This window comes from Emys orbicularis, chromosome 7, assembly GCF_028017835.1.
Source record: "Emys orbicularis isolate rEmyOrb1 chromosome 7, rEmyOrb1.hap1, whole genome shotgun sequence".
Taxonomy (NCBI): domain Eukaryota; kingdom Metazoa; phylum Chordata; order Testudines; family Emydidae; genus Emys; species Emys orbicularis.
In genome coordinates this window covers 103,734,882-103,759,661 of record NC_088689.1, presented here as the reverse complement: position 1 = coordinate 103,759,661, position 24,780 = coordinate 103,734,882, and the positions used below count along the sequence as shown (strand labels likewise).

At 42.1% G+C, this 24,780-nt stretch overlaps 1 protein-coding gene across 1 annotated transcript; it reads right to left on the bottom strand.

Moving 5' to 3' along the window:
- Positions 1 to 811: 811 nt before the first annotated feature.
- Positions 812 to 24,780, bottom strand: IL17RB (interleukin 17 receptor B). The gene is made up of 13 exons (XM_065408251.1): positions 24,587 to 24,780; positions 24,252 to 24,364; positions 22,081 to 22,217; positions 20,441 to 20,465; positions 15,962 to 16,102; positions 13,360 to 13,487; positions 12,231 to 12,357; positions 10,358 to 10,405; positions 9,049 to 9,200; positions 7,130 to 7,195; positions 5,662 to 5,746; positions 4,494 to 4,598; positions 812 to 1,485 (listed from the first exon to the last, which is right to left on the bottom strand). Exons 1-13 carry the CDS (start codon positions 24,778 to 24,780, stop codon positions 812 to 814), a joined length of 1,995 nt encoding a protein of 664 aa, XP_065264323.1.

Sequence of the window (24,780 nt, the reverse complement as noted above, 5' to 3'; positions counted from 1 at the left end):
GTACATATGGCAGATGATTTCATGAACCAAACCTGGGTGTTAGTGGCCTATCCAGTTGTTTCCTTCTTGCAGTCAGTCAGGGGGGGAAACAAGTGTTGCTTCTTAATACACTTAAGTTCCTTAGCAGTTGAGCGTCAGACACTACAGGAAGAGAACTGCTATAACTATTACATAAATGTATTAAGTCCTTTATTTACACTACAAAACTTACTCAGACACAAATTTATCATATAGGAGTATAATAATCTTATAGCATTAACAGTCCAGAAGAGGACATGAAGTTTTAGTTAAATTAAATCCAGTAAGCAGATAAAGGGAAAAAACCCGCTAACATATGCACAAGATAAATTTAAACAATCTTATGAAACACAGAAAATGGTAATTTTTCTCCTCTCATCAGAAAGTGATTCAAGATATTTTCCCCTCATGTTTTAATTTACCTATTTTTCTCCTTTTTTAGAATGTGTTTTAAACATAAGACCAAATCATGCCCCAAAGTCTATAGGACCATTAATTTTTTAAAAGTTTGTTTTGTTTTCCAAATACATTATGGTAACAATGATAATTCCATATCAAACTGACAATACCTATCTCTTCATTCTATACTCTTTTCCTTAATTTTAAAAACTAGCTTTACAATTAAATGACTAGCTTTAAATATTTCTTTATAATTATATAAAGGAGTTTACAATACACGGGTGAATGGGTGGCTACCTCTCCTGTGTAGACTTTTATAGCTTCAGTTTCTCTTAACTGATTTTTGCCCTGATCCTGCAATTAAGCAGTGAAGAGGCTGAAAGTAAAGCTTGTTTTATCCAGAATTAATTTCACCCAAGCAAACTCCTTTCAAAATCATATCCTGCTGCTGCTGAGACTGTGTTGATATTGTAGAACATAATATATTGTATTCCTCAGTTTGTATACATTTGGTGGTAGATCTCCAGCCACACACTAATTTTCTATTTGTGCCATGGGCCTGCCTATGTGAACTAGAAAGATCTCTACAAAAGATGTCAATGTCCTTCATAAGACAATATTTTGGACAGCTGTTGAGAGCACTTGGGAGAGTGTCTTTTGAATTTATTTCATTGAAAGAAACCACCATGTATTTGTGCAGAGAAGATATATTTTTCACGTCACTGCAGAAGAGGTTAAATGCAAGAGTGAACATACACTCAGAGTTATCTTTGTGGTTTCCTATGCTTTTGTGGCAAACAGCATCACACTCAGTAATGATAGAGCTTGAACTGAGGAAAATTATCTTATCTGCAATTTCTTTCTGAATAGCAAGCCATTGTACGGGGCCTTGTTCAGCAATTCTCCTTTTCTGCCACACATCGATAATGACATCACTTTGACAGTGCTTGTGCAGAAATTCAGCAAAAGCCAGGACAGTATGCTGAAAACACACTTCTTTTGGATATATAACCAGTACTTTAACAGGTTGTTGTAGCTCTGCATGATGGAAGAACATTTTCTTTGTATCTGTTAATAAAAAAAAAAAAAAAAACATATACTATATTGAAGGTAAACATTTTTAGCAGCAAATAAAATCAATATTTGAATAACTTCCTAAACTAGATACGGAGGAGTTATGTACTTGTAAAAAAATTTATTCCAGAAGGTTCATTTTTAAAAGGTTATATTATGCAAGTTAATCACTAAATCATGGCTCTCACTGGCTGTGGTTCGCTGATCCAGGCCAATGGGGGCTATGGGAAGTCGCGGCCAGCACATCCCTTGGCCCATGCCACTTCCTGCAGCCCCCATTGGCCTGGAGCCGCGAACCGCGGCCAGTGGGAGCCGCGATCGGCTGAACCTGCGGACGCAGCAGGTAAACAAACCGGCCCGGCCCGCCAGGGTGCTTACCCTGGTGTGCCGCGTGCCAAAGGTTGCCGATCCCTGCACTAAATCAACCCTCATTTTGACTCCAAACCCTGTCTACTAGGAAACTGCTGACACTTGTTGTCAAATAAGTCAGTGTGTCCCCATGAACCAATGCTGAAAATAGACTGAAAAAACAGTTTTTACTACTACAAGACAGTACAGGTTCCATTGTGTCCCGGTCACCTTTCTGTAACAGTGCTATAAACAGTTTTGTGCCATTTAATGTAAAACTGTGTCCTCACTCTGAAATCTGCAATGTTATTTTCAGAACTCAATGGTACAGAATTATTTTTTTGGCTAATTTAGTTTCTCATTTTGAGGATGTGGTTTAAACTTCTCGCTGACAATGAGTGGAGTCTTTATTTCCGATTCATGTATTTGTTTCTACTTGATGGCCATGACTTCTAAAGCAAAGGAGAGAGGAAGTGTAATAAAACAGTGTGCTGAAATAAAGTGCATGCTGCCTGCACAATGAGTATCCAAGAGCTAGTCTACATATTTGTCAAATGGTATAATCTCCAGCTAAGACCAAAGATGATCAGTTTAGTAAGGACCATACCCCCAATTTTGTTTCTCTGTATTTTAGAAACATAATTCTAGTAGGCGAAGTGTAGGATGGAAACTAGGAAGTCTAAGAGGGAAATTAGCCAAAGAAACTCTCAGTATAGCTGAACCAGGAAGATTACATGAAAATGGGTGGGTTTGCTGCACTACCAGAGAGCTAAGAGGGAGCATTTGAGGAGAACAAGGCCATTGCAGAGACGTTAAATGGTTTCTTTGCTTCATTCCTCACCACAGAGGATGCTGGGGAGATACCTACTCTTTTCAGATAATAAAGACGAGATGCTGTCTAAAACTAAGGGGTTAGGAAGTGCTGAGCAAACTAAGATGAGCAGCAAAAAATTAGCAGGCCCTGATGAGCAAAGAGTTCTGAATGAGGAAGCATGGGGCTAACAAAAAATAGGCACTAGGTACTGTATCAGAAGACTGGAGGGTAGTAAAATGTTGTGCCTATTTAAAAAAAAAAAAGGCTTCAAGGCTTATCCTTGGAATTACAGACTAGTGACCTTTACTTAAATGTGAGGTAAACTGGCTGAAACATTTAGGGTTATAAAATACCTAGATTAATATGATAGTCTAGGGATAAGACAGCCTGGCTTCTGTACAGAAAAATCATGGCCCATTAGTAGAATTCTTCATGTCAACAAAACAGTGGATTAAGAAAAGCAGCTAGTAGATATAATTTATTTGGACTTCCTAAGAGCCTCTAATAAAGTCCCTTACCAGAGGCAATTAAGGAAAGTCAGTGGACGTAGATAAGAAGTAAAGAAACTGGTTAAAAATCAAAGAGAGCAGGAATAAAGTATCAGTTTTAAACATGGCAAAAAGTTGGGGAATATCAGTGTTCCCTACTAGGGCTGGTGTTTACTATATTTATTATTCAAGTGGAAAATGATCAGTGAGGGAGGGGGCAAAACTTGCAGATGACATTTATTTAGGTTAGTCAAGACTGGCAAAAGCTGTCATGAGTATCAAAGTGATCTAAAAAATCTAGGAAAAGGGGCAGCACAATAGCTGCAAAAAGGCCATGCTGACAATTACAAGGTCATGTCCATTGAAATGAAAAAAATAATAATAGGCATTGCGGGGTATTGGATTAACTACCACCTAGAGATGGAAGGAAAAAGACTTGGGCATCCTTGGGACAGCTCCACAAAAACCTCAGGCTTCTGTTGTGATATATGACATTCAATGAAACTGAAAGATGACATGTAGAACTGGCAAAAGGAAATACTTTTTTAACCCACTGAATTATTAACCTGTTTAATTCACTGACGTACATTACCACTGAGGCAAGAGAGAGCCTACTAGGATTAAAAAAAGATGATACTTTTATATTGATGATGAGAACATCTACAGAAAATCAGAGGTATAAACCCTTGTGTTTCAGGGTATAAACCAAGCCAGCCACTAATCTTGGGTGTTTAGGAAGAAACTTCCCTTATGTGCAGGTTATTCCATAAGTGAAGTCTCTTGCACTTTCCTGTCAAGCATCTGGTACTAGGCATTGTCATAGATGAGATACTGAACTAGAGAAATCACTGGTGTGATCCAATATGGTGGCTCCTCTACGTCTATCTTAGTTCTATATGGGCTTTGCTTGAGACAGTGCTTCTTATAAATGATGTCATCTGAGACTTTTCTACTTCTGGTTTGCCCCTAAAACATAAGTCTTCTCTTCCCACCTTGCCATTCTTTTATCTCCTCTAGAGACATACATACAAAACAAGTAATGAATCTAGTGATCCCTAGAATTGGGCACAGTTTGTGTTTTAGGTAATTTTTAAATTACTGTTTTGTTTTTTTAAATATAAATAGTTATAGGATCGAACATTTACCCTGAGATGGACATATAAGTGAAGGGCGGGCTTAGAGTTTCCTAAATAAGGGAATAGTAATGCTTACTTGTTGTGATATTTAAAAGATATGATATATAAATGCACTGCAATACCTTTAATATGAACTGCCTCACTAAAAGGAAGCTGAGGTAAAGATCAAAGAACCTTAAAGTAAGGCTTTTTCAAAAGAGTGAGTAAAGGACTTACCATGGTTCCTGAAAAAGACTGCAGCAGCAATCATACACACAGTTACAAATAAAGCAATAAGGATGAAACACACATATCTTCCAGCTGAATCAATTGTGGTGGTCCCTAAAAGAGAGAGAACCATAAGTCTTCAATGAGGAGCCTTTTGAATAATTGACTTTAAAGGGGGGAGGGGGGGGGGAAGGCGTCTGGTTACTTAACAATTGAACTGAGCAATTCCAGCCTGTATACACGAAAGAGAAATTGCACTAAAATAGGACTTCCCAAAAAGGTTATGCAGAAATGTTAACACTTGCTGAGGAACTTGAGAAACCCTGTTCTCTACACTGCAGCAGGTGCTGTCTTCTTCCCAGCCTACTCCCTTAAGTTTCCTTCCATGTCCCTGCCAGACACTGGCAAATACTTCCTCCTCCCAGCAGATTGACATCTCATGGGCCATTCTGACCTCCCTCTGCTGTTTTGTCAGCACTGATAGTTGTTAACTGGTTTTAATTTATGTTTTTTAAATATGCAATGTATTTAGCATGAAAACAAACATTTTGGAAGGAGTGCTGTAAGAGGAAGGATAATGAAAGACAAAGTAGACCAAGGACTTGAAAGGGACTGCCAGAGGTACAGTATATGATCCTAGCGTGCTCATCATCTACTTAGCCTTAACGTTAATCCTTCCCGTGCTGCCAGTTGTTGCTTATGGTACAAACAAGACTCTCCCATCCTGGTCTGTCATGCTGTTTGGCAGAATGGCGAACTTGTGTTTCAATAACTTAACTTTAAAAAAAAACAAAAACAAGGATAGGTTGTTGGCCTATTTCTCAACCCCCCAGCCTGGCGGACCAGTGGAGTGCTGTCCATCTGATCTGCTACCCTTTGACCTGTCCAGTTTAGGTGGCCCTACCAGGAGTTAAAACTGCTGCCACCACAGCTCTGAGGGGCATTGGAACACAGAAGCCTTTCTACCATATCAAGCTGCAGTCCCTAGGGAAGGATCGTTAAAGAAGTCTCTGAAATTCAAATTTTTCTTTACCAAAAAGTAACTGCTCTAGACTTGAAAGCGTAAGAGACACACAATGGTAGGTCAGTGGACATAGTAAGAGACAGAACAAGCCATAATTCCTACTTCATCTATTTTGAACACTGAAACAATTCTGATGATAAATGCTCAACTAACCATTACTGTGGTTTTGAACACATGTTGTTAGGGTTCCTTTGTGCCTTCGACAATCATATTCACATTTGGCAAAATACGGAATTATCTGAAGAAAAAGAAAAGTAGAAGAAAAATTCTAATATGCAGACAAGTAAATACTTAGCGACAGATTTATTCCTTCCTGTTTCTTTTATCCTGCTTGGCCCTTTGGTGTCCTATTCTGACTACTGAGTTTCTTAAAGAGACTTTATTACGTGACAATACATAAACTTTAAAAGTACTTTCCTTACTAATAACTTATATGACTAAAATGAAAGAGTAATTTCCTTTTCACTGTTTATTCTGCTGGTTTATCTTGTGCATGACCATGTTACTGCAATGCCTGGGTTGCAAACACTAATTGGGAATATTTAAACAATAAATTTGTTAAAATTAAATAGTTTTAAAATGAATTTCATTGAACCACTTCTTTTCATTTTAGTAAGTTCAATAAAACCTAGATTTGGGGCTTAAACTGCCTGTGTCCATTTAAATGATGCACATCAATAACAGGAATAAAGAGCCCAGTACATGTGTCTTCTCAGGCTAAAAGGCAAACTACAGTATTAACATATGCTCTTTATGAAGCTGTACTTAGTAAGAGTCAAGGCTTTTCTATATTCTCTGGTGGTTCTATAACTGGGAAATGCATCTGAGACTTATTGGAGTTGAGGTCAGAATAAGGTATATAATTGAAAATTGGCTGCTATACCATCATATATAAACCTCAGTTTGGGTACCAATAGTTTATATGCAACCACAATTTTGGGCCCACACTGAAATTAATGGGAAAACTCCTATTGATTTCTATGGTACAGCTTATTATCCTACAGCTTATTATGAACCTGACCATTGTGTATACAGAACAAGAATACACAATCCCAACCTTAAATGGACCAATTTAGAATCCAGTCCTTTGTAGATGTTTTTAAGAATAAATATAAACTCCAGATAATACATTTCCCATTTTATATGCTTATCTGCTCTGTGCAGTGAAGCAATTTTATGGCAATAGAAAACAGGATTATAGATTCATCTGTTTGTCTTAGTTGTTCCCACATCTAGATCTTCACACATATATATCCCCAAAAGGCAAGAATCGAGAATCTGAAAACAGTTCTGTGAGTGTGGATCTGAAAAACACCCCAGTAATACCAAGACCTCAGTATAAATATATTAAACACGTTTGTCTTAAGCGTTGTAGCACAGGTGAATTATACTGTGCAGTTTATTTAATCACTATTAGTAGAAACAAAACTTATGTCCAGTAATCCATGTCCATGATGTTCATTTCATACAGTACAAAGGTGAACTTGAAATCAAGAGCTACACAGTATTGCACACAGGTTTACTGGACATTAGTCAGAAACAATGTAGTATTTGCATACAATTCATTCATTTTAAAGAAGCTACTTTTTCCATTGCAAATTCAATCAAAATTGAACTTTACCTGTACAGAAATATTGTTGCTTTGATCACTCACTGGTATTCTAATAGAAGTTCTAGTTTCATTGATCTAATGCAGATAGAAACCCCCAGGAAAAAAAAAGGTTGAAGCAAACGTGTTACAGAAAGGAATAATTTAAAAATAATACATAGTAAGTACAAATATATTTAAAGTATTGATCAGATTTATTGACATTATTAAATATAATACACGTCTGTTGTTTTAAGTGATGATTATATCATTTTTAAATCTGACCTCTTGGCTAGATAAGAAAAAATTTCAGAATATTTCAGTATGTAACCTTCATTAAGAATAAGTTTGAGTTTAGGTAACGCTTCTCTAAACTAGTACTGTATTACCATTTTACAGTCTATTATTCCACCTTCCCTGTAGAACACTCCCAATTGGAAAATGTTACAAATGGAAGCATTTTAAAAATCTTAAAGATAAATGGGAAAACCATGAGGTAGCACCATGGGGAGCAAAATGTTTAAATTATAGAAGATTAGGGTTGGAAGAGACCTCAGGAGGTCATCTAGTCCAACCCCCTGCTCAAAGCGGGACCAACACCAACTAAATCATCCCAGCCAGGACTTTGTCAAGCTGGGCCTTAAAAACCTCTAAGGATGGAGATTCCACGACCTCCCTAGGTAACCCATTCCAGTGCTTCACCACCCTCCTAGTGAAATAGTTTTTCCTAATAGCCAACCTAGACCTCCCACACTGCAATTTGAGACCATTGCTTCTTGTTCTGTCATCTGCCATCAATGAGAACAGCCTAGCTCCATCCTCTTTGAAACCCCCTTCAGGTAGTTGAAGGCTGCTATCAAATCCCCCCTCACTCTTCTCTTCTGCAGACTAAACAAGCCCAGTTCCCTCAGCCTCTCCTCATAAGTCATGTGCCCCAGCCCCCTAATCATTTTCGTTGCCTTCCGCTGGACTCTCTCCAATTTGCTCACATCCTTTCTGTAGTGGGGAGCCCAAAACTGGATGTAATACTCCAGATGTAATCCCCAGGTCCTTTTCTGCAGAACTGCCGCTTAGCCAGTCGGTCCCCAGCCTGCAGCGGTGCATGGGATTCTTCCATCCTAAGTGCAGGACTATGCATTTGTCCTTGTTGAACCTCATCAGATTTCTTTTGGCCCAATCCTCCAATTTGTCTAGGTTATTCTGGACCCTATCCCTACCCTCCAGCATATCTACCTGTCCCCCCAGCTTAGTGTCATCTGCGAACCTTCTGAGGGTGCAATCCATCCCATCAGCCAGATCATTAATAAAGATGTTGAACAAAACCGGCCCCTGGGGCACTCCGCTTGATACTGGCTGCCAACTGGACATTGATCCGTTGATCAATACCCGTTGTGCACGACAATCTAGCCAGCTTTCTATCCACCTTATAGTCCATTCATCGAGTCCATACTTTTTTAACTTGCTGGCAAGAATACTGTGGGAGACCATATGAAAAGCTTTGCTAAAGCCAAGATATATCACATCCACTGCTTTCCCCATATCCACAGAGCCAGTGGACAGTGTGTGCTGCAGATTAGTGACTAGAACTTCCAAATTAGCAGAACTCAAATACTCAGGCTCTGGGATTTTACCCAGTTCTCTTACCACCTGAAGCACAAAGAAAAACTTGCTGCCTTCTTGGGGAAAAGGACCATAATTATTGGAGCACAGCTCTTCCTAAAGTAGGCTGTCATTCTCCTAGAACCCAGCACACAGACTTCTCATGGTCTGCTGGCCAGTTCCTCTAATTTGTCTGAAAAAAGCATGTCCCCTGCTAACTTGGTAAAATGGGTTGTAATGTAGATTGTCAAAAAGGAGAGGAAAAATAAAAGAAATTGGATTTACCATTTTTGGGTATCTAAAAGAGCATGTGTATGTTTTAATGTTAGCTGTTATATGTACAAGAAAAATACCTTTGTCGTCAAATCCCGTTCAATAGGTACATCACATTTCTCACACTCACAGAGGAGTATGGTATATTTGGTCCCAAGGCTACTTGTGGTAAAATTCACTTCCACTTCTGCCTCTATTTTACATGCAGTTATATTTGGATTCCACAGACTTCCTGTGGGTTGTAAAGAATACAGTTTAAAATTCTTAATAACTGCCTACGTGCTGAAAGAAGTTCCATTGTGAATGTAAAAGGTGCCAGACTGACAGCCCAAGAGACTGACTGCCTGTTTGGACAGCATGGGCAGCGGCAAAACAATTGCCCCACAGTGCCCTAATTCTGACCAGCAGAGACAACCCTCAGAAGTGAGAAAACAGGCTAAATTCCACACCCATTGACTTGTTGGTCTTTCTGCTGAAGTGCCCTACTTGGGGGAGAGGGAGTGTGTCTCAGAGTGGCTAGTCAGAAGAGTGGTTGGTCAAAGTAGCTATGTTGCTGCTGAGTTCAGGCATTGATATTTTAAAATGAATGTGGCAAGCATGTCCTGCATATTTAAGACTCAAACAAATTCAGAAAGGCTTTTTAGCCTCCTCCCTGCCAGATCCTGCATGGAATTCCTTTGCCTCATCACAGGTGCCTTTTGCAATCTGGGCACCTCTCCAATGGTAACTGGACTAACTCTACCAGCTCATAAACACATGCCAAATTAATCTCTCAATCCCACAATATATTAGATTAGGAAGTATGGAAATATCCTCTAATTTAGACTGTGCCTATTGCTACTTTAGGAATGTGCAGGATTCTGAAACTTCTGATTTCATGGGAATTCAAATTTGGTACCAGAAGCAAGATTCAGATTTAGGTCTCTGCTTCCTATTTAACAACTGCAGCCTTCACTCCATAGCTGGGATTGGGGTTGGCACATGGTCAGATCTGATATCACACACAAGACACCAGATATCAGCATAATGCTATCACATTCTTTATTACAAAGAATGTCCAAAAGGATACAAGGAGGGCTATTTGCCAAAACTACAGGGGACAAGATAGTTTGATTTCAATATTTGCAAATTTTCATGGGATTTCTTTATTTAATTGGTCTCAAAGGGCAGATAGTCCCTTGTGGACAAATATAATCTTGTGAAGAGTTATGAGCAGTTTTCTTTCTTCTCATTGGCTGCATGTATATCCTGGCTCTGAAATTGGCCCCAAGGTGTCTATCCCCCCTTTTCAGTATTTTAAAGACTTTATAAGGTAGAAAATAAATATCAAGGTTGTGCATATTGCTACATTTGTGAAAATAAATCCAGGGATACATCTATTGTACTTACCCACTTCTGTGCAACTTTTGCTGTATTTCATTACATTATCTTTACAACCTGTGGATTTAAATGGATTTTATATATTTTAGCAAATATACTATCTCTTTGCAGCTACATATTTTCATTGGAGCCTATCACGTGCACATATGAAGTTATTTCTCACCAACAAACTGTAGATATCACAATTAGAGTTATTTGCTTTTCTGGGCAGCTCCTATGAAATGAGCTCCATGACCAGCATTCTCGTCTCCTCATTTAGTTCTCCCATTTTGGAAGTGTCACCATCCTTCTCCCCTGTCTCAGGCACAAAAATGTTGGCAGCTCTGCTCATGTATGCAGCTAACGACACTGAAAACACATGATTCTCTTCAGATAAAAGGTTCTGGTGACCCCCCCCAAAAAAACTTGAGGTCTGTCTGATAGCATTAGAAGCCTCTTCACACGTAATACATGCATCTACCTCCACTACAGAAGGTTGGTCCCTCCCCCCCCCACTACAGATGTGGGATGTGGACAAATTGGAAAGAGTCCAGTGGAGGGCAACAAAAATGATTAGTGGGCTGGGGCACATGACTTATGAGGAGAGGCTGAGGGAACTGGGCTTGTTTAGTCTGCAGAAGAGAAGAGTGAGGGGGGATTTGATAGCAGCCTTCAACTACCTGAAGCGGGGTTCCAAAGAGGATGGAGTAAGGCTGTTCTCAGTGGTGGCAGATGACAGAACAAGAAGCAGTGGTCTAAAGTTGCAGTGGGGGAGCTCTAGATTGGATATTGGGAAACACTATTTGACTAGGAGGCTGATGAAGCACTGGAATGGGTTACTTAGGGAGGTGGTGGAATCTCCATCCTTGGAGGTTTTTAAGGCCCGGCTTGACAAAGCCCTGGCTGGGATGATTTAGTTGGTGTTGGTCCCGCTTTGAGCAGGGGATTAGACTAGATGACCTCCTGAGGTCTCTTCCAACTCTAATATTCTATGATTCTATAATCTTACCACAAATTAAAAAAAGGCCCTTAACTGCTTCCTCTGCTTTTTAATTGTCTACCTCCCAGCTGTCAAAATCTAAACAAGAAAAGACAAGACAAGGCCATGCCTTCTTACAGTGATTTAAAAACGAAGTGAACATAGTGCTTTTTAAAGATGCCAAATTGACAGCCCTGGGAGGGGACAATCTTCTATCTGTCTACAGAACAAGTACAGCACAGGCAGCAGCAGCACCTTAACCCTGGTGCGGGGAGGTCCAAATCTAGATGTGAAAGTAGTGTGGATACCCATATAGCCTCCTTCTGAGTGCCAAGATGGGTGCCAGTTATTGTAGTATCACTTGTGATGGTGCTTGTTGTGGTATGGAAACCTTGTTCACTAGGAACTGGACAGACCTCAAATACTCATTTCACAGAGTCACCAAACAAGGATTGGTCACTCAGAATCACCCGAGCCATCTGGCCCCCATTTTTGCAACACTTAGCCTATTACCAAGCTGCCTTATAGTTTCAGAGAAAGCTTATATTCTTGATTAGTTTATTAAGAACTAAAAGTGAGAATAAAGGTAGCCACAGGTGTGACATCATAAAAAACAAAAAAATCTAAAAAGTTTTCTGCTTTAAAAATCTGACTTTACCTATTACTAGAAGTTAGAGAGAAAGAAAGTAGGGAAGAGAAAGGAGAGCTTGGAAGGAAAAAGTAACTAAGGATGTGTTATCAAAGCTGAATTAATTATCTCTGCATCTACATGTTTATTATGCAGTCTGTTTAAACATAAAAATGCATTTGTTTTTGTTGATTCCTAGCTTTTCAAAACATCCTGTACAACAAAGTCTAGAAAGAATTCAGTATCATAAATGAGATTTTCGTATGAACCAGGTTAAATAGAGACTGGCAAATTACCTGGTGAAGTTAACATGATGGATTTTGATGGAGAATCCTCATATATATTTGCTGGGGGAAGGTTGTAAGCACTGATAGAATAAAACATTTCTGGTTCTACAGGGAATCCAATGTAGTGGAACTGCCACTAAAACAAAACAATTAAAACAGCAGTTTTGAGGGCCAAATTCTTTTTTCAGTTATGCGTGGCAACTTCAGTGAACTCTGTGAGCTGTGCTGATATAACCGAGAAGAGACTTTTCCTCTCAAATCATTAAATATTGAGAGAGAGAGATACATTGAAACAGTGAACAATAGAATGTTAAGGTAATGGAATGTCTGAGATACACACTGCTGTGAAACTTTGTTTGGTTCTTAAGATCCTGATACCAAAAACCATTCAGTAACTTTTCCAATATCAGTTTATGCCTGGTAGAAGAATTCAGAATAACACATCCAAATCCAGCTTTGAAAACCCAAGTTTTCTCCTCATCTTAGTAATAATTAAAAAACAACAACTAACATTTGAAAGATTCCACAAGGCTAATCATCCCCATCACTTTCCTGAATCCACGGGAGCTAGATCAGGCATAGTTGGGGAGGTAGAAGTGCAGAAAGAAGGAGCAATGGCTCCACATCAAGCTGTCCCAGTTCCTCAATCCTTTAGAAATTCACCACGGGTGTATCATGGGGTTGGGGTTCCACAAGATTGGAGAGGGCAGTCTGGGAGAAGGGCTGCCATCCAGGATACCATCCCCTGCCCCCGATCGTAAAATGAAAGATAATACTGAACCAGTCTGTATTATGTCACATTGGCTGCCTCTCTGTACTGGGAGCTCCAACACATAGAGACAGCATGGGAGCAGAACTTATTGGGGAGACATGCTGCCACGGGAAAAGGCGCAGCTAGGTCCTCCACACAGCTTTACCCTCTGCCAGTGTCTGAAAAAATGCAGGTTTGTACAGCTAAACCCATTTTACTAAATTTTCTGAAGGAGTCCCATTTACAGCTCATTCTTTCCCAGCCCTCTAGGCATTAACTGTGACACAGAGGAATGATCTGGCCTTGATTTTTAAATGACACCTCCCTACTCTCTCCTCCCTAATAACAACAAATGACAAAATAATCATTTTTAAAAAATGTTCTTACTCTTCTATTCCCAAACATGGTTTGACTTTGAAACTTCTCTGTGTAATTGCACCGAATACACTCAAAATGTTCTCTGGTTCCTCTACTCATCACACAGATCTTTGTGGCTGTCAGTTCTTTGATGCTGGCTGGAAGTAAAGAAGAAAAATTGGTATTCATAGATATAAATATTTGCATAGATCTTTGCTGCTCATACATAAAGAAATAAAATAAACCTTGCACAGTATTAAACAGAGAAAACTATAGTGATACAATAGATCCTGGCATAAAGGTTGTCGTGATACTCTTAACCCTTTGGCTCTATTTACAGTATAAACCATGGTCCTAGCTATCACCATGTTTTTGTAATACTGTATCTAGTTCATGCCAGACTCATCTGACCAAGTTAAAACAAACTTGACTAAGTTAAGTCCATAGCGCGTCTCTTTTCACAGCTCAATCATATGTATACAGTACAGCTATAACTACAACACTAACTTTATGTATAGCAGTGCACTCTGGGAAAATCTGGGCAGCTATCCCAGAGTGCCGTAGCAAGGTTAGAGCATCAGTAGCAATACGTGAGGTAATATGCTCTGGGATGTCCTTCTACCAAAAAGCTGTGAGGAAGGAAAAGTGGCCATAAACATGTATTATTAGGTGGGTTCTCCATATACAGCAAAGAAACAATGTTATGAACTGGTTAAAGAAAAACAACTATAAATCAGCACAAGTCATTATGGCTAGGATGGCATATGATTAATTGCTGTGCTTACTAATTGTTAATTAACTATGTTGTGTGTATATGATTAGAGCCAACTATGTCACTAACAAGTTACAAACTCAGTTAAACGTTTGCTGCTGGAATATACCAGCTACATTCACCCCAGTGATGCATACTTCACCTCCCGCCCTGAAGATTGTTCATGAGATTTTCCCTCTACAAGGTTACAAAAAAGAGAGGTGGGGGGGCTTAAAATGAAGTCTGGAGCCAGTTGAGTATAAAAAAGCAATCTTTGATAGTGGCACATCAACTCCTACATTGACACTTCTCACAGCATATGTAGTGTTCTAGGGATTTGTACTAAAAATGCTTAAAATACTGAGATTTTTTGAGTACAAAGGAATGTCTGATTTCTAAAACTGTATTTCCATTACATTTGTACTAACATGACTATCCTTTGATTTTGCATGCACATGTATGTGCTAGGAATTGCCAAGACAAAGATCACAGCAACAATGATTAAATGTTAGAGCAGCGGTTTTCAAACTTCGTTGCACCACGGCCCTCTTCTGACAACAAAAATTACTACATGACCCCAGGCGGGGGGGGGGGGAGGAGGAGCGGAGTAGAGTGGGAGCGGAGCATGAGCCCTGCCACCCCTGGCTGAAGCCCTTGTGCTTTGGCTTCAGCCCTGGGGCCCCAGCAAATCTAACGCTGGCTCTGGCGACCCCATTTGTGACCCACTTTGGGGTCCCGACAGGGCTGGCTCCAGGCACCAGCCGAGCAATTCTACCAGGCGGCATTTTGCCCAATTCTAGGGCGGCACGGCTGCTTTTTTGTTTTGGTTTGCTGATCCGGCCGCCCTGTAGGGGGCGGCGGCGCGGAGGAGGGGAGCGCCCTGCTGGGAGCGGGCTGCGCACTCCATCTGCCCCAGCCAGTGCCAGGTCTGTAGCAAGCCTGGCAGGGCAGCCTGCGTCCTTCCCTCCCTGCCAACCGGAGCGGCGCGGAGCCCTCCCGGCAGGCAGCGCAGTGGTAGGGGCCGTGTGGCGAGCGCCCCACTGAAGCCCTGGCCGCCCCCCTTCTTTCTCTCCCCCTCTCCCGCCCCCTCCCCCCGCTAGCCAGGGCACGTCTGCAGCACAGGGAGTCCCCCTGCACCCTGGCTCCGGCAGCCCTGCAGGTTTTTTTTTTTTTTTTTTTTTTCCCCTGCTTTGCTGCTCCGGCCGTGCCACAGTTTTTTTTGTTTTTTTTTTTCTTTGCCGTTCTGGCCGCCCCGATTTTTTTTATTTTTATTTTTTGCTTGGGGCAGCAAAAAAGCCAGAGCCAGCCCTGGGTCCCGACCCACAGTTTAAGAACCGCTCTGTTAGAGCAAACTGCACAATCCTCTGGACCCCCTGACCACATGATTCAGTTACTACTGTTAACAAAGAAAAAAATCATATGTGGGGGATGGGGAGAATGGGAGGTAGAGAGGAATTGAAAAAGGAACAAACAATGACTTTTAAGGTTGTGGTTTGTTGGTTAGAAAGCATGCCTGCAAGAGATTAACTGTAATTACCACGAGTTGATGGTCCCAATCCACTTCCCATTTGACAAGTGTCCCACATGAGAAAACTCACCAGCACAGTCCTCAATAACTGACACCATGGTTGGTAGTTTCTATGGAGAAGCCAAGTGTCAAATGGGCCATGCAGACACACTTGCTCTTAAAAGTGGTTCCTCCAGTTCAAGACTGAGGCAAGATGGCAGGGCAGCATAAAGAAGCTTTCACTGCCACTGTTCCTGTTGTGTGCTTGGAGGACATCGATGTTCAGGGCTGTTAATGTAACATGCTTCACAAGCACTAAAATCAAAAGGAAATTTGATATTGTATAGTCTTATGTACTTGGATGTCACACCTACCATCCATGCTGAGGCTCCAGCTGATATTTATAAGATATGACCTGAAGTGTGTATCCACTTCTGTTTCAATTAACTGGGCACTGAGATTATGAAGATCTGCCGGTGTTAGACTGTGCCACTTTCTCAACTCATGAGCAGGACCTTGCAAGGATGAGTAGACATGCGTTAAAAGTAGAGCAGCTACCTAGTATTTAAACACATTCCATATCTATCAATCACTCTGTCAATTCTACTGGTATTTTTCACCTACTTATGCAAATAATCACTTTCTGTGTCTGAGAAACAAGAATTTACCATTAGGAAAACCACTCCTCTCCCATGCACCCAGCAGATTCCGTTTCTGGCACCAACAGTTTGTTTCAAAAACTCTGATTGTTCATTCTCATGTAACTAAATGATACATTCTTTTCATGTGCTGTGAAACTTCAAATCAGATATATCTTATAAAGTCAGTCTGAGCATAAGTTTGGAAATCATGCACATTGATGACATTTGCAGTGTCTTTCCTGTATTAATAAGCACATTTAACCGTATTTAGTGTAAAACAGTTTTTTTTTAACCAAGAAATTGAGCAATATCTAAAAAATGGAGGGGGTGATGTCCTCCCAATGCCATCAACACAAATGAGATATCCCCAGACTCTAAACTAGTACTGCTCCTGAGACAGTATGCTGAGCTGGGACAATGTAGCTGTACTCAGTGTCTCCTGCAAGAGATCAGAAGTTCTGCAATGAATGAATAAAGATATAGAACTACCTTCTCTACTGTGGTAGTGACTGAAACCAATCATACCATGTCAGTGTACCTGGCCAACAGTTAAGTGGGAGACAGTTTGGAAGGGAGTCAAGTACTTGATAGACTGAGAGGAAAGAGATGGAGAAAATCCATCCTACTGGAAACAGTGTCTCTTATCAGAGAGAGAAAGCTTTAAAAAAAGAGAAGCCAACATTAATACCAAAGTGGCAGGAGCAAGGCTCACCTTATCAGGCAGCGCACCAGGGTTACCAGGTTTGTATAATTTTTGGTGGTGCCCAAGCAGAGCCATCCCGTCCATAGGACGGACTGGGGCAACTGCCCCGGGCCCCGCACTTTGGGGAGCCCCGTGCTTCAGGGGGACATCAGGCCCCCCGCTAGCCTCCCAGGCCGCCCTGGACCCCGTGTCCCCCTGAAGCGCGAGTAGGGTGACCAGACAGCAAGTGTGAAAAATCGGGACAGGGGGTGGGGGGTAATAGGAGCCTATATAAGAAAAAGCCCCAAATATCGGGACTGTCCCTATAAAATCGGGACATCTGGTCACCCTAAGCGCGGGGCAGGGGTAGGCACCACTGTGTTGCACGACAGACACTTGACAAAATTACTGGACTTAGTGACGGACACGGGTGTGTGTGTGTAATTATGTCATTCAGTCATTCAACCTGTAAAATAGCACCGAATTTTCCACACTGAAAAAAACCTGTAACCTAGCTAATAATAAATAATAATAAATTAAACTCATATAATTAATGAAAAATGTGTGTATACTGAATATGAGATTATTACATAAGAAATGAAAATGAGCTTGCTTTGGGATTTTACAAGGCACTTATATCCTTTAAACACATTTGGTACCTTGAGTAATGATAACACTTCTTGCAAATCACATAAATAGGGAACCCATGGTCCTCTTCTCTCACCCCATTGCTGGCTGCCCTAGGGCTACAGAAAACCCTATGGGCAAAACATATGGAAAGAAGGGGATCAATTTATACAGAGGGCTGAAGGGGGACTCCCATAGTGCATTAATTAACACTTAATAAATACATCAAAATTAAATACATTACAGAGATAAGAACCTGTAATGATAGACTTTACTTCATGAGAAGTTCCAGAGAAAGAAGACTCAGAGGGAGTAATCATAGGAGGAATCCTAGGGAGGTCAAAGGGGCTGGTAGAGGGAGGGACAGAGAACAAGGGTAAAGGCAGAGTTGCTGGAGGATTGACCCAATCTTGTGCATCTCCCCTGTGGGTGGAAACACTGATCACTATCACTACACCTCTACCCTGATATAACGTGACCCGATATAACACGAATTCGGATATAATGCGGTAAAGCAGTGCTCCGGGGGGGGCGGGGCTGCGCACTCTGGCGGATCAAAGCAAGTTTGATATAACACAGTTTCACCTACAACGCGGTAAGATTTTTTGGCTCCCAAGGACAGCGTTATATAGGGGTAGAGGTGTATAGGAGAGAACAATAGAATAGAATGCCCAGAAGAATGAATGACTTGAGGACAATTTCCTGAAGGGACCCTTACCCTTCCAGAGCTTTTCTAGCTCTGACATTTACATTTCTACATAGGGTGGTTTGTAGGGTGACCAGATGTCCTGATTTTATAGGGACAGTCCTGATATTTGCAACTTTTTGTTATATGGGCTCTTATTACCCCCCACTCCTTGTCCCGATTTTTCACACTTGCTATCTGATCACCCTAGTGGTTTGGCCCACAGAAATAAAAATCTGCACATCTTCCATGTGTTTTTTGGCCAATGGAAAAACAAGGTACAATTCAAATGACTTTTAAAATTGCCTACAAAACTGAGTTAACAAAATAAATGAGCTTATGAACAACCAGAAAATATACTTCTCAAGTGGAAAAAACTATAAATGGACTTCTTTGCAAAGAAATTGTAAGTTTTCTTACAGGAAAATCCACAAACTGCCTGGAAAAGCAGAATAGATTGAATTACTTGCCTCGGTGAAATTAAATACCCAGAGAATTGCTGTGCCTGTGATGATGAACGGGGCTCGCTCACCTAGGGCTCCCCCTCCCCGTGCTATGGAGGCATTGCCAGGCAGGTCTGCATCTGCAAGCAGGCGTGCTGCTTCAGGTGCAGCTCCCATTAGCCATGGGAGATTGTGCATCTCCCCTGTGGGTGGAAACACTGATCACTATCACTACACCTCTACCCCAATATAACGCGACCCGATATAACACGAATTCGGATATAACGCCGTAAAGCAGTGCTCCGGGGGGCAACAGGTTGGGAGCCTCCCAGCCAATGGGCTTGGGAGGGAGGGAGGCAAAGGGGGAGATTGTAGTGAGCAGGGGAGGAAGCGGGGAGGGGAGCTGTCTCTGGAGGCACAAAGGGAGGAGGAATCTCTGGAGAGGGGTGACAGGGGCATAGGAGCCGGTGGGGGTCTTTCAGGGAGGCAGAGGGTTGTGTGGGTCTCTGTGGGGTGGGGCGAGTGATGGACGGAGCCAGCTGCAGCCCTGGTCTGCTCTGTGGGGGAGGTTGCTACCAGGGCCGGCTTTAGCAAGAGCGGGGCCCAATTCCTGGGGGCGGGCCTTGCGGCAAGCCCCGCTCCCAGGAATCGGGCCGCGCTCCGGCTGGAACTTCGGCCGGGGTCGCGCGGTTTGGGTCGGGGCCGGAGCCGAGCCGCGGGGGCTGGGCCGGGCTGGACCCAAGCCGGACCCTAGCCGAGCCGCGGGGGCCGAGCCGGAGCCGCTGGGGCCAGGGGTGCTCAGCCGGGGCCGGGCCGGCACGCTCGGCCGGAACCGAGGCCGGAGTGAGCTGCTCAGCCGGGCCGGGCTGGGCCGGGCCGGGCCGGGCCCGAGCCGAGGGGGCCGGGCTGGAGCCAGGGGGCCGGACCCGAGCCGAGGGGGCGGGGCCGGAGCCGCGGCTGAATCGGCCTAAAGCCGGCCCTGGTTGCTACAGCCCCCCCCACAGGAAGCCACCTCTGTACTCTGTATTTAATGCTAGCCCCAGGGTACCCAATGCTGCTCCTTCCCCTTATCTCCCCCCACCCCCCTGTCTGACAGTGAGAGACTCTGTCTGCCTGTGGCTCCCTGCCCCACCCTGCTGTGGAGGCGTGGCCAGGCAGTTCCGGCACCGCCCCCCGCAGCTCCCATTGGCCCTGGTTCCTGGCCAATGGGCTGGAAGCCAGGTCAGCGCTGGTGCCGTAGAGCGGGGACAGAGGCAGCCTGCAGAGCTACCCTGCCTCCGCCGAGACTCTCCACAGCACTTAGGGACACGGAGGGGGGGCGTCCCCGAGGTGATAGCGCCCCCCCATTGCCAGCCCATGGCGCGGGGTCCCCCAAAGCACGGGGCCTGGGGCCCAAACATTGATGGAGCCAGGCTAGGGTGACCAGATAGCAAGTGTGAAACATCAGGGTGTGTGTGTCTGTGTCTGTGTCTGTGTGTGTGTGTGTGTGTGTGTGTGTGTGTGTGTGTGTGTGTGTGTGTGTGTGTGTGTGTGTGTAATAGGCACCTATATACAACAAAGCCCTGAATATCGGGACTGTCCCTATAAAACTGGGACATCTGGTCACCCTAAGCCAAGCCCACCTTCATGAATATTGATGGAGCATGGGCACCACCGGCCCATATAACTCACCGCCTATAGTCAGTTACTGAGTGTTTGAATAATCACAGATTAGCTATTTTTAATTAGGTACCTCTTTTTAACAGTGTAAAGAGATCCATTTTATTTATACATACCATTTTCAAAGCCACACTTAATAGACTGGAAGAAAGAAAGAAAACAGTATTAAAATAAAACAAACTGAATGCAGACAGATCTACTCTAAAGATAGAAATTCCCTGTACTTTTAACATATTAAAATCCCAGCTTTAAAGAGATAGCATTAACTTGAAACAAAATCATGCTTCTGCCTGAAAATTATGTACATACTATACAGTAGTTACAAGCACTGTCTAAAATTTCTAAAACTGAAATAAATTAGAGAATAAAATTATTGCTCTTTTTAAAACACAGGTGCTTTACTTTAAATAAAAATATCCTGTCAGATGTATAATCAGTTTAACAGTTTCCCTTGAAGGCAGGTCAACTTCTCCTTGCTGTAAAGACTCAAACATCAACAGAGGAGAAGAAAAATCCGTATAAGATATTTAAAGATTAATTTTTAAAAATTCAAGACATACTATTTAATGTATGTATTTCCCTCAGAAAGTGACAGCAGTGCACCTTTAAGTCATTGTTTCAATCATTTCTACAAGATTCGAACTCTATAAATACGCTGGTCTGCGTTTGCTAGTTTGCAGAATGGGGATGGACTGATGTAAAAAGCGACATAGCCATCTTACTTTTTTTCTTTTTCATTCTGCATTTTACATGTCCTTTTAATAGCAAAGTTGTAGTGCCACAATGACATTCTGTGACTAATGACACCTGGACATGACAGACTATCTTCCAGTTTAACAGCACTGACCCAGAAGAGAAGATCCTAACAATGTGATATGTTGCCTGCTAGCAAAATGTTTTCACTTCAAATTTACACCTTTTAACATGGGGTTGAATGGCATCTAACCACTGTGCAATAGACCAATGCAGAGTATCAGAGTCTGAATGAAAACACAACCAAACCACATACAGACAGCCAGAACCAAAGAACCTGCCACCTATTAATCTAGTAGAATTTAGGGGATTGTGAGGCTTAAAATTATGTGGAGCCAGGTTTTTGAGGTACTGTTGTGCCTGGATGTCTAGGGATTTTGGTGCAATAGGAGCAGCTATTGAAAAAAAAAGTATTGGAAGGGATATAAATCCTCATGCTTTGGGGTTTAAACCAATCTCTATGAGGCTGAGGGTTAGGATGAGACCTTCATAGTGAGTATATTATCCAACATCTGCCTACTGCTAGGTTTCTTTCACCTGACTGAAACGTCTGATGCTAGCCATTTTTGGAGATAGGATACTGGTTTCTTTTGGGAACGACTTGACAGTCAGAAGTTACTGAGCAGGAGCACAGCCTGCTCTCATGCCCGTCATACACATATAATACCCTCTCTTTGAAAATTCTTCCTCTACCTTCCCTGTGACTATCAACAGGCATTCTTGGGAAAGCAAGTGACAACTCCCCCTCCCCATTAATTTAGGGAAACAAATATACTGACTAATAGGAGCTGGGAGCAGACTGCAGACTCAAGGCAGTGTCCCACTCAGACAGGGAGGACAGTTACACAGCTGTCACCACCCACTCTGTGACATCCATCCCTTTCTAGTGCACAAAGAATCAACCACCTTTTGCACAGATTGGAGTGAAAAGCTCTTCAACTCCATTTGATGGGGAATGGGTAGAAGCGAAAGGGGTGGGTTATCCTCCCTCCTTGTATCTTACCTGCCAGCCTTGTCCCCAGGAACCACAGCTACTCAGCACCAAGGTCAGCAGGACACTGACTGACAGAGTCATCTCCACTTGCAGGACCAATGCACCTTGGCTGAGATTGCCCTCTGCTCTTCCTGGGACCCTATTCACTACAAATCATTGAAAGCCTAAGCTCAGTGTCAAGGGTGTAGAGGCCCCTCCGCCTCCCTCACAGCCAACGTATTACTCAAAGCCTTTCCCCTCCCACTCCCCCAGATTTGGCTTGTCAGCAAGTCTGAAAACACCACAATAAAAATCAACCCCTAAAGAGCTTTGGCTCAATGCCAATACATAAACAGAAGAAGAAATACACACACTGTAACTTAGAGAAGTCACTTTTACAACACACAATAGCAAAAACAAGGCTCAGAGTAAAACCTGACATCCCCTTCCTGGAATCTTTCTGCTGTGCCTAGCTAAGCTGCAAGATCCCTCCCATTCTGGGGAAGCCTTATACAGTAGTTGAGGGCATGTAATTAATAAAACAATATCTCGCTGTATTTTCAGCTTTAACTCTTTGCATGCCTCATTTTCTGGATTTTAGAGCCGCTCACCATGGACAGCAGTGGTGGGGAGTGGTCAGCAACAAACAGTGATCAAGTCCTCAGACTGAATCCATCCCTGGTGTTACAGGGAAAGAATGGGCTGGTACTTGGTGTTGCTTTTTTGTGAGGCATAAAGAATATGTTTTTTCCCCTCCCAGAACAAAGTTCTTTTTCTCCTTGTTCTTTATGTTAGAAAGTCAGGTCCTGTCTGCGTGATGGACACTAACATCCAGAGAAGTAGCACAATAGTGACATCACAGGAACCAAGAGACTGAAACTGACCAATTGAGTGAGGAAGGATTTTTTAAGTCTGGCTGCTTGAAAGCTCTAGTTTTTGTTTGTTTTTGTTAACCCATATTTAACTATAATAACCAACAAACATTTTGGAGTAAGGATGCCTTTGTTAAAGGTTTAACTTCCTCTCTGCCCACCTCTTCAGTTCGGTTTTAGAGCCCACAGTAAAGTTTCTAAGACATTTAGAAGGTCCTCCAGCAAATCAGGGAAGATCAGATTTGACATTCTTAAGGTAAAAGAACATGCTGAGAAAAAAATAATCCCAAAAGAAAAAAAAGTGCAAAACTTGGTTTAATTGCAAGTATAGACAAGGACAAACTGTTCAGCATAATTTCAGAAACATACAGGTCTAGGCATGTGGTATACAAACATATAATTCTGATTTATAGACAAATATACTGTGTCAACTTTATCATCTCAGGTCTGTAGATTTTGGTAATCACAGTAGGACAGAGTATCACTGTACACACACTTTAGTAGTAGCTATATTGCTCTTAGTGGCCTCAATGTCCTATGTATAGGTACAATGAAAACATTAGCCACTTGGCTCTTTGGTCTGTTCTTTCTAAATTACCTAGCAGCAGTAATTTAAAAACAAATATTTAAAATCTTTAGAACATTTTTCAACACTTTGAAAGCCAACAAATGTAACACTGATAAAAGTTTTACTTTTAACACAGGATACCATTGTGGCCAGTAACTTAGTAGGATTCAAAAAAGGATTAAATATTTATATGGAAAATATCCACATTTACACTGGATAGAATAAAATAGTGTAATGGATAGAAAATGTATTGTTTCAGTGCCTACACTAGCTGACAGAGCTTCTGAAGAAACTGCAGATTATTCCACAATTGTCCAATACACCTTCCTTCACCTTCTTTTGAATCAAACAGCAACCACTGTCAGAGCAGGCTACTGGCCTAGTTGATTACTGATCTGAGTTGGTAAGGCAATTCCTATGTCCTATGTTCCTAACTTATAGGAATGTTAAGGTAGGTTATACATTTGAGGGTAAACTGCTTAACAATATGTTTAAATACATGAAAGAAAAAAAATCAGTACAAAACATGCTTTTTAATAGCTCTGAGTAGTCATCTTTTGAATAGGCCATAATGGTCTCAAGTCAATAACATTGTTGCCCCTTGGGCTTGAGCAGTTAGCAATATTCAGGGCCATGCTGGGCTGTTTCTGTTAGCAGGATAAATTGATTACACCAATTTCTTTGGCGCAATCCTGTTTTACAAAGAATTTACACAAAGTCCTGTTTCTCTGAACACAGTCATTGGCATACGCATAAATTGCCCAGCCATTTAATGGCATCATCATCAGCCAGGTGGAGAGCCAGTAGTCCACCGTTGAAATAAATAAGTGGGCCCTCGACAATGATATGCGACAGAGTCTGAAGTTGACCACAGCTGCATTGAGAGTCATTAGAAAACCCCTATTTAAAGATACTGGCCACACAGTTGCCCTGTCCTGTTCAAAACTGATTCAGAGATGAACACAGGTGGCTTGGCAGATCAAAACCTGGTAGACAGAAGATTGGGTCAGTGATGAGAGAGTGATTAATTACTGTCGTCACTGACCACTCGTTGCACCAAGCAGATTCCACCATCATCTATGGTGGCATAAATTACCATAAAGGGCATCTAGAAGACAAGCGAGCTGGTTGGTAGTCGAAGAGGTCTGTGTACAATGGTGGGTCACTATTCTCACGGATCTTAGCCAGCAACATGACACAGGCCTTTTCACAGCGAATGTGGGGCGGTGCTCTGTTGCTAAGTATCGGTTGCAATGGAGTTGCCCATAAAGTCCTGGTAACAATACGCAT

Bases quoted from the DNA above. Each gene is read 5' to 3' on its own strand.
- IL17RB (XM_065408251.1), bottom strand. From the start codon at position 24,780: ATGCGTATTGTTACCAGGACTTTATGGGCAACTCCATTGCAACCGATA. The intron at 24,365-24,586 runs GTAATTTATGCC...CTCTCAATGCAG, and splicing joins TCTTCTAGATGCCCTTTATG to CTGTGGTCAACTTCAGACTC. The intron at 22,218-24,251 runs GCAATTTATGCG...AATGATTTGTAG, and splicing joins TGATGCCATTAAATGGCTGG to TGAATAGGGTCCCAGGAAGA.